This window comes from Oncorhynchus kisutch, unplaced genomic scaffold, assembly GCF_002021735.2.
Source record: "Oncorhynchus kisutch isolate 150728-3 unplaced genomic scaffold, Okis_V2 Okis01b-Okis20b_hom, whole genome shotgun sequence".
NCBI classification, from domain to species: Eukaryota; Metazoa; Chordata; class Actinopteri; order Salmoniformes; family Salmonidae; genus Oncorhynchus; species Oncorhynchus kisutch.
Window position 1 is genome coordinate 4,347,338 of NW_022261978.1, and position 14,533 is coordinate 4,361,870.

Here is a 14,533-nt window from a genome sequence, read left to right on the forward strand (position 1 = left end):
CTCTCTCTCTGTTTCTCTCTCTCTCTCTGTTTCTCTCTCTCTCTCTCTCTCTCTCTGTTTCTCTCTCTCTCTCTCTCTCTCTCTCTCTCTCTCTCTCTCTCTCTCTCTCTCTCTCTCTCTCTCTCTCTCTCTCTCTCTCTCTCTCTCTCTCTCTCTCTCTCTCTCTCTCTCTCTCTCTCTCTCTCTCTCTCTCTCTCTCTCTCTCTCTCTCTCTCTCTCTCTCTCTCTCTCTCTCTCTCTCTCTCTCTCTCTCTCTCTCTCTCTCTCACACACAGACGGGGATTTAGGCTACACAGACACACACTGACGGGGATTTAGGCTACACACACACTGACGGGGATTTAGGCTACTGTGTGTGTGTGTGTGTGTGTGTGTGTGTGTGTGTGTGTGTGTGTGTGTGTGTGTGAAGCAGCTATTCCTTAATCTTTGATCTTCTGGATAAACCCTCGGGTAGGCTCGAGGTAATCTAGGGTAATTCAGTGTCCTAGTTGAACAACTTTACGGTTATCTTTTTTCCTGCCCCGGGGACTGTGGGGTTAGTGTTAGACTGTGGGGTTAGTGTTAGACTGTGTGCTGCTATTTCGGATTGATTGACATCTCTCTTCCCTTTGAGTAGCCAACGTGTATATGTCTTTCTTTTTACTTTGTGGTTTGGATACTTTTGTCTGTGTTCAGCACAGTCACACCAATGCGCATCATCATGGCGAAAGGGGAGTTTTGGGCCGCGGATGTCTGTGATCGTTCCTTCAGACTGAAACTCCTGTCCTACCTGGGATAGGTAGCCTAACGTAACCTGGTTCCCGGTTTGAGGAACTTCAGACTTTCATCGGACTCTAGATTTTTCACACGGACATTCTATAGAATGGAGTGCGAGCTGAGACCGCGGCTTTGTTTCCTAACGAAAGGGCCGCGCGGGTACGGCTTTCACCTTCACGGCGAGCGGAATAAAGGCGGACAGTTCATACGGAAAGTGGAACCCGGTTCGTCCGCGGAGCTTTCGGGGCTGCGCGCGGGGGACCGGGTCGTGGAAGTGAACGGGGAAAACGTGGAAGACGAGACGCACTATCAAGTGAGTGCTCTCTCTCTCTAAATTACATTTCAATTCAAAGGGCTTCATTGGCATGGGAAACATATGTTTACATTGCCAAAGCAAGTGAAATAGATTAACAAAAGTGAAATAATCAGAAATGAACAGTAAACATTACACTCACGAAAGTTTCAAAATAATAGAGGCATTTAAGATGTTGTATTATGGGTATGTACAGTGTTGTAACCATGTGCAAACAGTTGAAGTACAAAGGGGAAAATAAATCAACATAAATATGAGTTGCATTTACAATGATGTTTGTGCTTCACTTGTTGCCCTTTTCTTGTGGCAGAAAGTACAGGAAGTGCATCTCAGTTTCCACCTCATTTTGTGGGCAGTGAGCACATAGCCTGTCTTCTCTTGAGAGCCAGGTCTATGCTCACTGCTCACTGAGTCTGTACATAGTCAAAGCTTCCCTTAAGTCTGGGTCAGTCACAGTGGTCAGGTATACTCTCTCTTTTGTCTCTCTCTGTGTGTGTGTGTGTGTGTGTGTGTGTGTGTGTGTGTGTGTGTGTGTGTGTGTGTGTGTGTGTGTGTGTGTGTGTGTGTGTGTGTGTGTGTGTGTGTGTGTGTGTGTGTGTGTGTGTGTGTGTGTGTGTGTGTGTGTGTGTGTGTGTGTGTGTGTGTGTGTGTGTGTGTGTGTGTGTGTGTGTGTGAGTGTGACTCGAGTGTGTGTGTCAGTTTCAGTGTGTGTGTGTTACAGTATGCGTGTGAACCACAGACAGACAAGAGGTTACCTTCTACCTGTTTGCCCATTCAAGATTTAGATGTGATTAGATCCCATTTAAGATTTAGATGTGATTAGATCCCATTTAAGATGTAGATGTGATTAGATCCCATTTAAGATTTAGATGTGATTAGATCCCATTTAAGATGTAGATGTGATTAGATCCCATTTAAGATTTAGATGTGATTAGATCCCATTTAAGATTTAGATGTGATTAGATCCCATTTAAGATTTAGATGTGATTAGATCCCATTTAAGATTTAGATGTGATTAGATCCCATTTAAGATTTAGATGTGATTAGATCCCATTTAAGATTTAGATGTGATTAGATCCCATTTAAGATTTAGATGTGATTAGATCCCATTTAAGATGTAGATGTGATTAGATCCCATTTAAGATTTAGATGTGATTAGATCCCATTTAAGATTTAGATGTGATTAGATCCCATTTAAGATTTAGATGTGATTAGATCCCATTTAAGATTTAGATGTGATTAGATCCCATTTAGCCGACGTCAACGGTGACATCTAGTTTTCCTGGTGTCCGACACATAACGAACAAGACATTACAGACGAACTTCCTGTAGCCTTAGTGGATGGACAGCGAACTGGGTCCAAACTTCCCGTAGCCTTAGGGGATGGACAGTGAACTGGGTCCAAACTTCCCGTAGCCTTAGGGGATGGACAGCGAACTGGGTCCAAACATCCCGTAGCCTTAGGGGATGGACAGTGAACTGGGTCCAAAACTTCCCGTAGCCTTAGGGGATGGACAGTGAACTGGGTCAAATGAGCCCTTATTGTCATGGGAATCAATGGAGGTATTGTGGAGCTGGGACTATGTGTGTTAAAAACAAACTCAGGTCTTTTAAACTGGGTTGAGGTTGTCACACCAACAGCTATTTGCCCTAGATGTGGTCGGATCACCTTTTAACCCTTTAACTACCCCTGTCTCCAGCAGGGTTGGGGTCAAATCCAGTTCAATTCCAGCCCATACCCCCCTTTCTCTTTTTCTCCCTATATCTCTCCTCTCTCCCCTTCTCCCCCTCTCTCTTTTTCTCCCTATATCTCTCCTCTCCTCCCCCTCTATCTTTTTCTCCCTATATCTCTCCTCTCTCCCCTCCTCCCCCTCTCTCTTTTTCTCCCTATATCTCTCCTCTCTCCCCCTCTCTCTTTTTCTCCCTATATCTCTCCTCTCTCCCCTCCTCCCCCTCTCTCTTTTTCTCCCTATATCTCTCCTCTCTGCCCTCCTCCCCCTCTCCCTATATCTCTCCTCTCTCCCCTCCTCCCCCTCTCTGCCCTCCTCCCCCTCTCTCTTTTTCTCCCTATATCTCTCCTCTCTCCCCTCCTCCCCCTCTCTCTTTTTCTCCCTATATCTCTCCTCTCTCCCCTCCTCCCCCTCTCTCTTTTTCTCCCTATATCTCTCCTCTCTCCCCTCCTCCCCCTCTCTCTTTTTCTCCCTATATCTCTCCTCTCTCCCCTCCTCCCCCTCTCTCTTTTTCTCCCTATATCTCTCCTCTCTCCCCTCCTCCCCCTCTCTCTTTTTCTCCCTATATCTCTCCTCTCTCCCCTCCTCCCCCTCTCTCTTTTTCTCCCTATATCTCTCCTCTCTCCCCTCCTCCCCCTCTCTCTTTTTCTCCCTATATCTCTCCTCTCTCCCCTCCTCCCCTCCTCTCTCTCAATTCAATTCAATTCAATTCAAGGGGCTGTATTGTCATGGGAAACGTGTTAACATTGCCAAAACAAGAAAAATAGATAATATAGAAAAGTGAAATAAACAATAAAAATGAACAATAAACATTACACTCACAGAAGTTCCAAAAGAATAAAGACATTACACATGTCATATTATATATATATATATATATATATATACAGTGTTGTAATGATGTACAAATGGTTAAAGTACAAAAGGGAAAATAAATAAGCATAAATATAGGTTGTATTTACAATGGTGTTTATTCTTCACAGGTCACAAATCTTGCTGCTGTGATGGCACACTGTGGAATTTCACCCAGTAGATATGCGAGTTTATCAGAATCTGTTTTTGATTTTTTTATTCTTTGTGGATCTGTGTAATCTGAGGGAAATATGTATCTCTAATATGGTCATACATTGGGCAGGAGGTTAGGAAGTGCAGCATAAGTTTGGGTCAGTCACGGTGGTCAGGTATTCTGCCGCTGTGTACTCTCTGTGTAGGGTCAGTCACGGTGGTCAGGTATTCTGCCGCTGTGTACTCTCTGTGTAGGGCCAGTCACGGTGGTCAGGTATTCTGCCGCTGTGTACTCTCTGTTGAGGGCCAAATAGCATTCTAGTTTGCTCTGTTTTTTTTGTTAATTCTTTCCAATATGTCAAGTAATTATCTTTTTGTTTTCTCATGATTTGGTTGGGTCTAATTGTGTTGCTGTCTCTATCGCCCTCTTCCCCCTAGGTAGTGTATCGTATCAGAGCAGTGGAGCATCGCACCAGGTTGCTGGTCATCGACAAAGAGACAGATGATTACCTGCGTAGTCACGGGCTGGCCTGCACAGAGGACCTCGCCGTTGAGATGGGCAATCTCTCTCCCCGGCCCTCCCACTTCACCTCCCCCTCAGCCTCCCCTGTAGCCCAGGGGGAAGTCCTCTCACCCTCACCCATACACATCCTCACTAAAGCACTCAAACACACCTCCGCCTCACCCAGAAGAACGGATACACGATCGCCGACGTCAAGTCTGATGATTGGCACCAAGAAAAGGGTAGGTGATGTGGTAGGGTAGATGGTATCTATTCAGTGGGGATACTTGGTCACTCTCTAAGCACAAAAACAGTTGTATTTAATTTCTAGTGAACCCAGTCCCAGGTCGTTACCTCCCTCCGTTTGGCCCAAACCCTTATTTAATACCTAGTGAACCCAGTCCCAGTTCGTTACCGCCCTCCGCTTGGCCCTAACCCTTATTTAATACCTAGTGAACCCAGTCCCAGGTCGTTACCTCCCTCCGCTTGGCCTTAACCCTTATTTAATATCTAGTGAACCCAGTCCCAGGTCATTACCTCCCTCCGCTTGGACCTAACCCTTATTTAATACCTAGTGAACCCAGTCCCAGGTCGTTACCTCCCTCCGCTTGGCCCTAACCCTTATTTAATACCTAGTGAACCCAGTCCCAGGTCGTTACCTCCCTCCGCTTGGCCCTAACCCTTATTTAATACCTAGTGAACCCAGTCCCAGGTCGTTACCTCCCCCCGCTTGGCCCTAACCCTTATTTAATACCTAGTGAACCCAGTCCCAGGTCGTTACCTCCCTCCGCTTGGCCCTAACCCTTATTTAATACCTAGTGAACCCAGTCCCAGGTCGTTACCTCCCTCCGTTTGGCCCTAACCCTTATTTAATACCTAGTGAACCCAGTCCCAGGTCGTTACCTCCCTCCGCTTGGCCCTAACCCTTCTTTAATACCTAATGAACCCAGTCCCAGGTCGCTACCTCCCTCCGTTTGGCCCTAACCCTTATTTAATACCTAGTGAACCTAGTCCCAGGTCGTTACCTCCCTCCGCTTGGCCCAAACCCTTCAATGTTTTCAGATCTGTAAGGTGGAAGCTGAACCTACTAGAACCCTTTAGGGGTGGGGGGCAGCTTACGCACATTTATGGACACACTACTGTAACCACTTTGGATAAGATTGTCTGCTAAATGTTTTTTATAAATTGCCTCACTATTATACCAGGGTTACAATAGTTAACCCTTCCTTTTCAGTTCAGCTGTTCAGCTCCTAACTTGAATTGCAGGGTCTTTATCCACAAAGTGTGTAGGAGGTGGAGTGCTGATCAAGTCCATGTAGTCTTATTCATTATAATCTAAAAGGCTAAAATGATCCTAGATCAGGTCCCCACCTGTCCATGTAGTCTTATTCATTATAATCTAAAATGTGAAATGTACCTCCCGAGTGGCGCAGCGGTTTTTAGGCATCACTACAGCCCCGGGTTCAATCCCAGGCTGTGTCACACCCGGCCGTGACCGGGAGACCCTTGAGGCAGCGCACAATTGGCCCAGTGTCGTCCGGGTTAGGGGAGGGTTTGGCCCAGTGTCGTCCGGGTTAGGGGAGGGTTTGGCCCAGCGTCGTCCGGGTTAGGGGAGGGTTTGGCCCAGCGTCGTCCGGGTTAGGGGAGGGTTTGGCCCAGTGTCGTCCGGGTTAGGGGTGGGTTTGGCCCAGCGTCGTCCGGGTTAGGGGAGGGTTTGGCCCAGCGTCGTCCGGGTTAGGGGAGGGTTTGGCCCAGCGTCGTCCGGGTTAGGGGAGGGTTTGGCCCAGCGTCGTCCGGGTTAGGGGAGGGTTTGGCCCAGCGTCGTCCGGGTTAGGGGAGGGTTTGGCCCAGCGTCATCCGGGTTAGAGGAGGGTTTGGCCCAGCGTCGTCCAGGTTAGGGGAGGGTTTGGCCCAGTGTCATCCGGGATAGGGGAGGGTTTGGCCCAGTGTCATCCGGGTTAGGGGAGGGTTTGGCCGGCCGGGATTTCCTTGTCCCATCACAATCTAGCATCTCCTTGTGGTGGGCAGGGTGCCTGCAACCTGACTCAGGTCACCAGCTGTACGGTGTTTCCTCTGATACATTGGTGCGACTGGCTTCCGGGTTAAACAAGCAGTGTGTCAAGAAGCAGTGAGCCTTTGCAGGGTCGTGTTTCGGAGGACGTTTGGCTCTTGACCTTCGCCTCTCCCGAGTCCGTAGGGGAGTTGCAGCGATGGGACAAGATTGTAACTACCAATTGGGGAGAAAAATGGGTAAAAAAGACAACAACAAAAACAAGGTGAAACTGATCTTAGATCAGCACTCCTACTTTGAGACACTTGATGAATATGGGAATTCACTGTGTACTCAGAGGAGGAGAGTGAATTGGTCTGGAGAAACAGATGGTAAACTGGTCTGACCCAGTTGAGATAAATATAGACAGACAGACAGACATGAGATGAGATGAGATGAGATGAGATGAGAGGAGAGGAGAGGAGAGGAGAGGAGAGGAGAGGAGAGGAGAGGAGAGGAGAGGAGAGGAGAGGAGAGGAGAGGAGAGGAGAGGAGAGGAGAGGAGAGGAGAGGAGAGGAGAGGAGAGGAGAGGAGAGAGGAGAGGAGAGGAGAGGAGAGGAGAGGAGAGGAGAGGAGAGGAGAGGAGAGGAGAGGAGAGGAGAGGAGAGGAGGAGAGGAGAGGAGAGGAGAGGAGAGGAGAGGAGAGGAGAGGAGAGGAGAGGAGAGGAGGAGAGGAGAGGAGAGGAGAGGAGAGGAGAGGAGAGGAGAGGAGATGAGATGAGATGAGATGAGATGAGATGAGATGAGATGAGATGAGATGAGATGAGATGAGATGAGATGAGATGAGATGAGATGAGATGAGATGAGATGAGATGAGATGAGATGAGATGAGATGAGATGAGATGAGATGAGATGAGATGAGATGAGATGAGATGAGATGAGATGAGATGAGATGAGAGGAGAGGAGAGGAGAGGAGAGGAGAGGAGAGGAGAGGAGAGGAGAGGAGAGGAGAGGAGAGGAGAGGAGAGGAGAGGAGAGGAGAGGAGAGGAGAGGAGAGGAGAGGAGAGGAGAGGAGAGGAGAGGAGAGGAGAGGAGAGGAGAGGAGAGGAGAGGAGAGGAGAGGAGAGGAGAGGAGAGGAGAGGAGAGGAGAGGAGAGTGTTGTTTTACCTGTCAGATAATCAGGATCAGACAGGCACCTGGTGGGCTGTGATTGGTTTAAATCCTACATACTGTGACCAGTGCCTGAATTGGAATCTGTTAAATCCTATCCATGTTACCAACCAGTGCTTCAATTAGACAGCCGGCTATTTCTGCTAGTGAATGAACGAGCAGCAAGGTGAGAGAGAGAGAGAGTAAGAGCAATGAGATATTGTTTGTGATTAATCGAGCTTCCGGCATATAGCTGTTATCTGTGTTGGTAAGATGGTTTTAATTTGCAACCACACACACACACACACACACACACACACACACACACACACACACACACACAGACAGAGACAGACACACACTCTCTCTATCTTATTCTACCTCCCACTCTGCATTCAAACACACCTGTGTTGTTGAGGAGAGATCAGCGTTAGAGGGAATTAGATCAGCCGTCAGGCATGGACCAGAGCAGGTCAGATACACACAGTCTGTCCATGGACCAGAGCAGGTCAGATACACACAGTCTGTCCATGGACCAGAGCAGGTCAGATACACACAGTCTGTCCATGGACCAGAGCAGGTCAGATACACACAGTCTGTCCATGGACCAGAGCAGGTCAGATACACACAGTCTGTCCATGGACCAGAGCAGGTCAGATACACACAGTCTGTCCATGGACCAGAGTAGGTCAGATACACACAGTCTGTCCATGAACCAGAGCAGGTCAGATACACACAGTCTGTCCATGGAACAGAGCAGGACAGATACACACAGTCTGTCCATGAACCAGAGCAGGTCAGATACACACAGTCTGTCCATGGACCAGAGCAGGTCAGATACACACAGTCTGTCCATGGACTAGAGAAGGTCAGATACACACAGTCTGTCCATGAACCAGAGCAGGTCAGATACACACAGTCTGTCCATGGACCAGAGCAGGTCAGATACACACAGTCTGTCCATGAACCAGAGCAGGTCAGATACACACAGTCTGTCCATGGAACAGAGCAGGACAGATACACACAGTCTGTCCATGAACCAGAGCAGGTCAGATACACACAGTCTGTCCATGGACCAGAGCAGGTCAGATACACACAGTCTGTCCATGGACTAGAGAAGGTCAGATACACACAGTCTGTCCATGAACCAGAGCAGGTCAGATACACACAGTCTGTCCATGGACCAGAGCAGGTCAGATACACACAGTCTGTCCATGAACCAGAGCAGGTCAGATACACACAGTCTGTCCATAGACCAGAGCAGGACAGATACACACAGTCTGTCCATGAACCAGAGCAGGTCAGATACACACAGTCTGTCCATGGACCAGAGCAGGTCAGATACACACAGTCTGTCCATGGACCAGAGCAGGTCAGATACACACAGTCTGTCCATGGACAAGAGCAGGTCAGATACACACAGTCTGTCCATGGACCAGAGCAGGTCAGATACACACAGTCTGTCCATGGACCAGAGTAGGTCAGATACACACAGTCTGTCCATGAACCAGAGCAGGTCAGATACACACAGTCTGTCCATGGAACAGAGCAGGACAGATACACACAGTCTGTCCATGAACCAGAGCAGGTCAGATACACACAGTCTGTCCATGGACCAGAGCAGGTCAGATACACACAGTCTGTCCATGGACCAGAGCAGGTCAGATACACACAGTCTGTCCATGGACTAGAGAAGGTCAGATACACACAGTCTGTCCATGAACCAGAGCAGGTCAGATACACACAGTCTGTCCATGGACCAGAGCAGGTCAGATACACACAGTCTGTCCATGAACACGAGCAGGTCAGATACACACAGTCTGTCCATAGACCAGAGCAGGACAGATACACACAGTCTGTCCATGAACCAGAGCAGGTCAGATACACACAGTCTGTCCATGGACCAGAGCAGTTCAGATACACACAGTCTGTCCATGGACCAGAGCAGGTCAGATACACACAGTCTGTCCATGGACTAGAGAAGGTCAGATACACACAGTCTGTCCATGAACCAGAGCAGGTCAGATACACACAGTCTGTCCATGGACCAGAGCAGGTCAGATACACACAGTCTGTCTATGGACTAGAGCAGGTCAGATACACACAGTCTGTCCATGGGCAAGAGCAGGTCAGATATACACAGTCTGTCCATGGACTAGAGCAGGTCAGACACACACAGTCTGTCCATGGGCTAGAGCAGGTCAGATACACACAGTCTGTCCATGGACTAGAGCAGGTCAGACACACACAGTCTGTCCATGGACCAGAGCAGGTCAGATACACAGTCTATCCATGGACTAGAGCAGGTCAGATACACAGTCTGTCCATGGACCAGAGCAGGTCAGATACACACAGTCTGTCCATGGACTAGAGCAGGTCAGATACACACAGTATGTCCACGGACCAGAGCAGGTCAGATACACACAGTCTGTCCATGGACCAGAGCAGGTCAGATACACACAGTCTGTCCATGAACCAGAGCAGGTCAGATACACACAGTCTGTCCATGGACCAGAGCAGGACAGATAGACACAGTCTGTCCATGAACCAGAGCAGGTCAGATACACACAGTCTGTCCATGGACCAGAGCAGGTCAGATACACACAGTCTGTCCATGGACTAGAGAAGGTCAGATACACACAGTCTGTCCATGAACCAGAGCAGGTCAGATACACACAGTCTGTCCATGGAACAGAGCAGGTCAGATACACACAGTCTGTCCATGGACTAGAGCAGGTCAGATACACACAGTCTGTCCATGGGCTAGAGCAGGTCAGATACACACAGTCTGTCCATGGACTAGAGCAGGTCAGACACACACAGTCTGTCCATGAACCAGAGCAGGTCAGATACACACAGTCTGTCCATGGACCAGAGCAGGTCAGATACACACAGTCTGTCCATGAACCAGAGCAGGTCAGATACACACAGTCTGTCCATGGACCAGAGCAGATCAGATACACACAGTCTGTCCATGAACCAGAGCAGGTCAGATACACACAGTCTGTCCATGGACCAGAGCAGGTCAGATACACACAGTCTGTCCATGGACTAGAGAAGGTCAGATACACACAGTCTGTCCATGAACCAGAGCAGGTCAGATACACACAGTCTGTCCATGGACCAGAGCAGGTCAGATACACACAGTCTGTCTATGGACTAGAGCAGGTCAGATACACACAGTCTGTCCATGGGCAAGAGCAGGTCAGATATACACAGTCTGTCCATGGACTAGAGCAGGTCAGATACACACAGTCTGTCCATGGGCTAGAGCAGGTCAGATACACACAGTCTGTCCATGGACTAGAGCAGGTCAGACACACACAGTCTATCCATGGACCAGAGCAGGTCAGATACACAGTCTATCCATGGACTAGAGCAGGTCAGATACACAGTCTGTCCATGGACCAGAGCAGATCAGATACACACAGTCTGTCCATGGACTAGAGCAGGTCAGATACACACAGTATGTCCACGGACCAGAGCAGGTCAGATACACACAGTCTGTCCATGGACCAGAGCAGGTCAGATACACACAGTCTGTCCACGGACCAGAGCAGGACAGATAGACACAGTCTGTCCATGAACCAGAGCAGGTCAGATACACACATTCTGTCCATGGACCAGAGCAGGTCAGATACACACAGTCTGTCCATGGACCAGAGCAGGTCAGATACACACAGTCTGTCCATGGACTAGAGAAGGTCAGATACACACAGTCTGTCCATGAACCAGAGCAGGTCAGATATACACAGTCTGTCCATGGACCAGAGCAGGTCAGATACACACAGTCTGTCCATGGACTAGAGCAGGTCAGATACACACAGTCTGTCCATGGGCTAGAGCAGGTCAGATACACACAGTCTGTCCATGGACTAGAGCAGGTCAGATACACACAGTCTGTCCATGGGCTAGAGCAGGTCAGATACACACAGTCTGTCCATGGACTAGAGCAGGTCAGACACACACAGTCTGTCCATGGACTAGAGCAGGTCAGATACACAGTCTGTCCATGGACCAGAGCAGGTCAGATACACACAGTCTGTCCATGGACTAGAGCAGGTCAGATACACACAGTCTGTCCATGGACCAGAGCAGATCAGATACACACAGTCTGTCCATGGACCAGAGCAGGACAGATACACACAGTCTAGTCTGTCCATGGGCTAAAGCAGGTCAGATACACACAGTCTAGTCTGTCCATGGACTAGAGCAGGTCAGATACACACAGTCTAGTCTGTCCATGGGCTAAAACAGGTCAGATACACACAGTATGTCAATGGACTAGAGCAGGTCAGATTAACACAGTCTAGTCTGTCCATGGACCAGAGCAGGACAGATACACACAGTCTAGTCTGTCCATGGGCTAAAACAGGTCAGATACACACAGTATGTCAATGGACTAGAGCAGGTCAGATACACACAGTCTAGTCTGTCCATGGGCTAGAGCAGGTCAGATACACAGTCTGTCCATGGGCCATAGCAGGTCAGATACACACAGTCTGTCCTTGGACCAGAGCAGGTCAGATACACACAGTCTGTCCATGGACTAGAGCAGGTCAGATACACACAGTCTGTCCATGGGCCAGAGCAGGTCAGATACACACAGTCTGTCCATGGACCAGAGCAGGTCAGATACACACAGTCTGTCCATGGACTAGAGCAGGTCAGATACACACAGTCTGTCCATGGACCAGAGCAGGTCAGATACACACAGTCTGTCCATGGACCAGAGCAGGTCAGATACACAGTCTATCCATGGACTAGAGCAGGTCAGATACACAGTCTGTCCATGGACCAGAGCAGGTCAGATACACACAGTCTGTCCATGGACTAGAGCAGGTCAGATACACACAGTCTGTCCTTGGACCAGAGCAGGTCAGATACACACAGTCTGTCCGTGGACTAGAGCAGGTCAGATACACACAGGCTGTCCATGGACCAGAGCAGGACAGATACACACAGTCTAGTCTGTCCATGGACTAGAGCAGGTCAGATACACACAGTCTAGTCTGTCCATGGGCTAAAACAGGTCAGATACACACAGTATGTCAATGGACTAGAGCAGGTCAGATACACACAGTCCAGTCTGTGCATGGACTAGAGCAGGTCAGATACACACAGTCTAGTCTGTCCATGGACCAGAGCAGGACAGATACACACAGTCCAGTCTGTCCATGGGCTAGAGCAGGTCAGATACACACAGTCTGTCCATGGACTAGAGCAGGTCAGATACACAGTCTGTCCATGGGCCATAGCAGGTCAGATACACACAGTCTGTCCTTGGACCAGAGCAGGTCAGATACACACAGTCTGTCCATGGACTAGAGCAGGTCAGATACACACAGTCTGTCCATGGGCCAGAGCAGGTCAGATAAGCAGTCTGTCCATGGACCAGAGCAGGTCAGATACACACAGTCTGTCCATGGACTAGAGCAGGTCAGATACACACAGTCTGTCCATGGACCAGAGCAGGTCAGATACACACAGTCTGTCCATGGACTAGAGCAGGTCAGATACACACAGTCTGTCCATGGACCAGAGCAGGTCAGATACACACAGTCTGTCCATGGACTAGAGCAGGTCAGATACACACAGTCTGTCCATGGGCTAGAGCAGGTCAGATACACACAGTCTGTCCATGGGCTAGAGCAGGTCAGATACACACAGTCTGTCCATGGACTAGAGCAGGTCAGATACACACAGTCTGTCCATGGACTAGAGCAGGTCAGATACACACAGTCTGTCCATGGGACTAGAGCAGGTCAGATACACACAGTCTGTCCATGGGACTAGAGCAGGTCAGATACACACAGTCTGTCCATGGACCAGAGCAGGTCAGATACACACAGTCTGTCCATGGGCTAGAGCAGGTCAGATACACAGTCTGTCCATGGGACTAGAGCAGGTCAGATACACACAGTCTGTCCATGGACCAGAGCAGTTTAGATACACACAGTCTGTCCATGGACTAGAGCAGGACAGATACACACAGTCTAGTCTGTCCATGGACTAGAGCAGGTCAGATACACACAGTCTAGTCTGTCCATGGGCTAAAACAGGTCAGATACACCCAGTATGTCAATGGACTAGAGCAGGTCAGATACACACAGTCCAGTCTGTGCATGGACTAGAGCAGGTCAGATACACACAGTCTAGTCTGTCCATGGACCAGAGCAGGACAGATACACACAGTCCAGTCTGTCCATGGGCTAGAGCAGGTCAGATACACACAGTCTGTCCATGGACTAGAGCAGGTCAGATACACAGTCTGTCCATGGGCCATAGCAGGTCAGATACACACAGTCTGTCCATGGACTAGAGCAGGTCAGATACACACAGTCTGTCCATGGGCCAGAGCAGGTCAGATAAGCAGTCTGTCCATGGACCAGAGCAGGTCAGATACACACAGTCTGTCCATGGACTAGAGCAGGTCAGATACACACAGTCTGTCCATGGACTAGAGCAGGTCAGATACACACAGTCTGTCCATGGGACTAGAGCAGGTCAGATACACACAGTCTGTCCATGGACTAGAGCAGGTCAGATACACAGTCTGTCCATGGGCTAGAGCAGGTCAGATACACAGTCTGTCCATGGGACTAGAGCAGGTCAGATACACACAGTCTGTCCATGGACCAGAGCAGTTTAGATACACACAGTCTGTCCATGGGCTAGAGCAGGTCAGATACACACAGTCTGTCCTTGGTACCTGTTCTTACATCACCCATCACTCACCACCCCTTTTTGACATGTCAGCAAAAAATACTCTCAATACCTTTGTGTCTCCCTTTTTATTGCACGCCTCTCTGTTCCCAAGGTAACAATATAACCCAATCACAATCTGCTACATTTAAAACTGGTATGGTGTCCATGTACAGAGATATTTGAAAGGATACAGGGGTTTTTTCTCTCCAAAGATCTCAGGTGTCATAATGTCCTTTAGAACCTCAGTGCTTTGTTGTAGTTCCTTTGATGATCTGGTTCGGCTCCGGTCCAAACCCTTGTCCTTTAGGACCCCAAATCCCCAAAACAAAACATCCCTGTTATAGTGATGGGAAGTTTGGCTCTTTTTACTAACTAC

The 14,533-nt window shown here is 49.0% G+C and overlaps 1 protein-coding gene across 1 annotated transcript in view; it reads left to right on the forward strand.

The window, feature by feature from the left end:
• The first annotated feature begins 455 nt into the window (after positions 1-455).
• The window catches only part of LOC109882935 (Na(+)/H(+) exchange regulatory cofactor NHE-RF2-like), a 37,545-nt gene continuing 23,467 nt past the window's right edge, over positions 456-14,533 (forward strand). The window contains exons 1-2 of the mRNA XM_031811208.1: positions 456-1,069; positions 4,243-4,548. Of these exons, the coding sequence (XP_031667068.1) occupies positions 863-1,069; positions 4,243-4,548 (513 nt within the window). The 5' untranslated portion in view covers positions 456-862. The remainder of the gene's footprint in view (positions 1,070-4,242; positions 4,549-14,533) is intronic.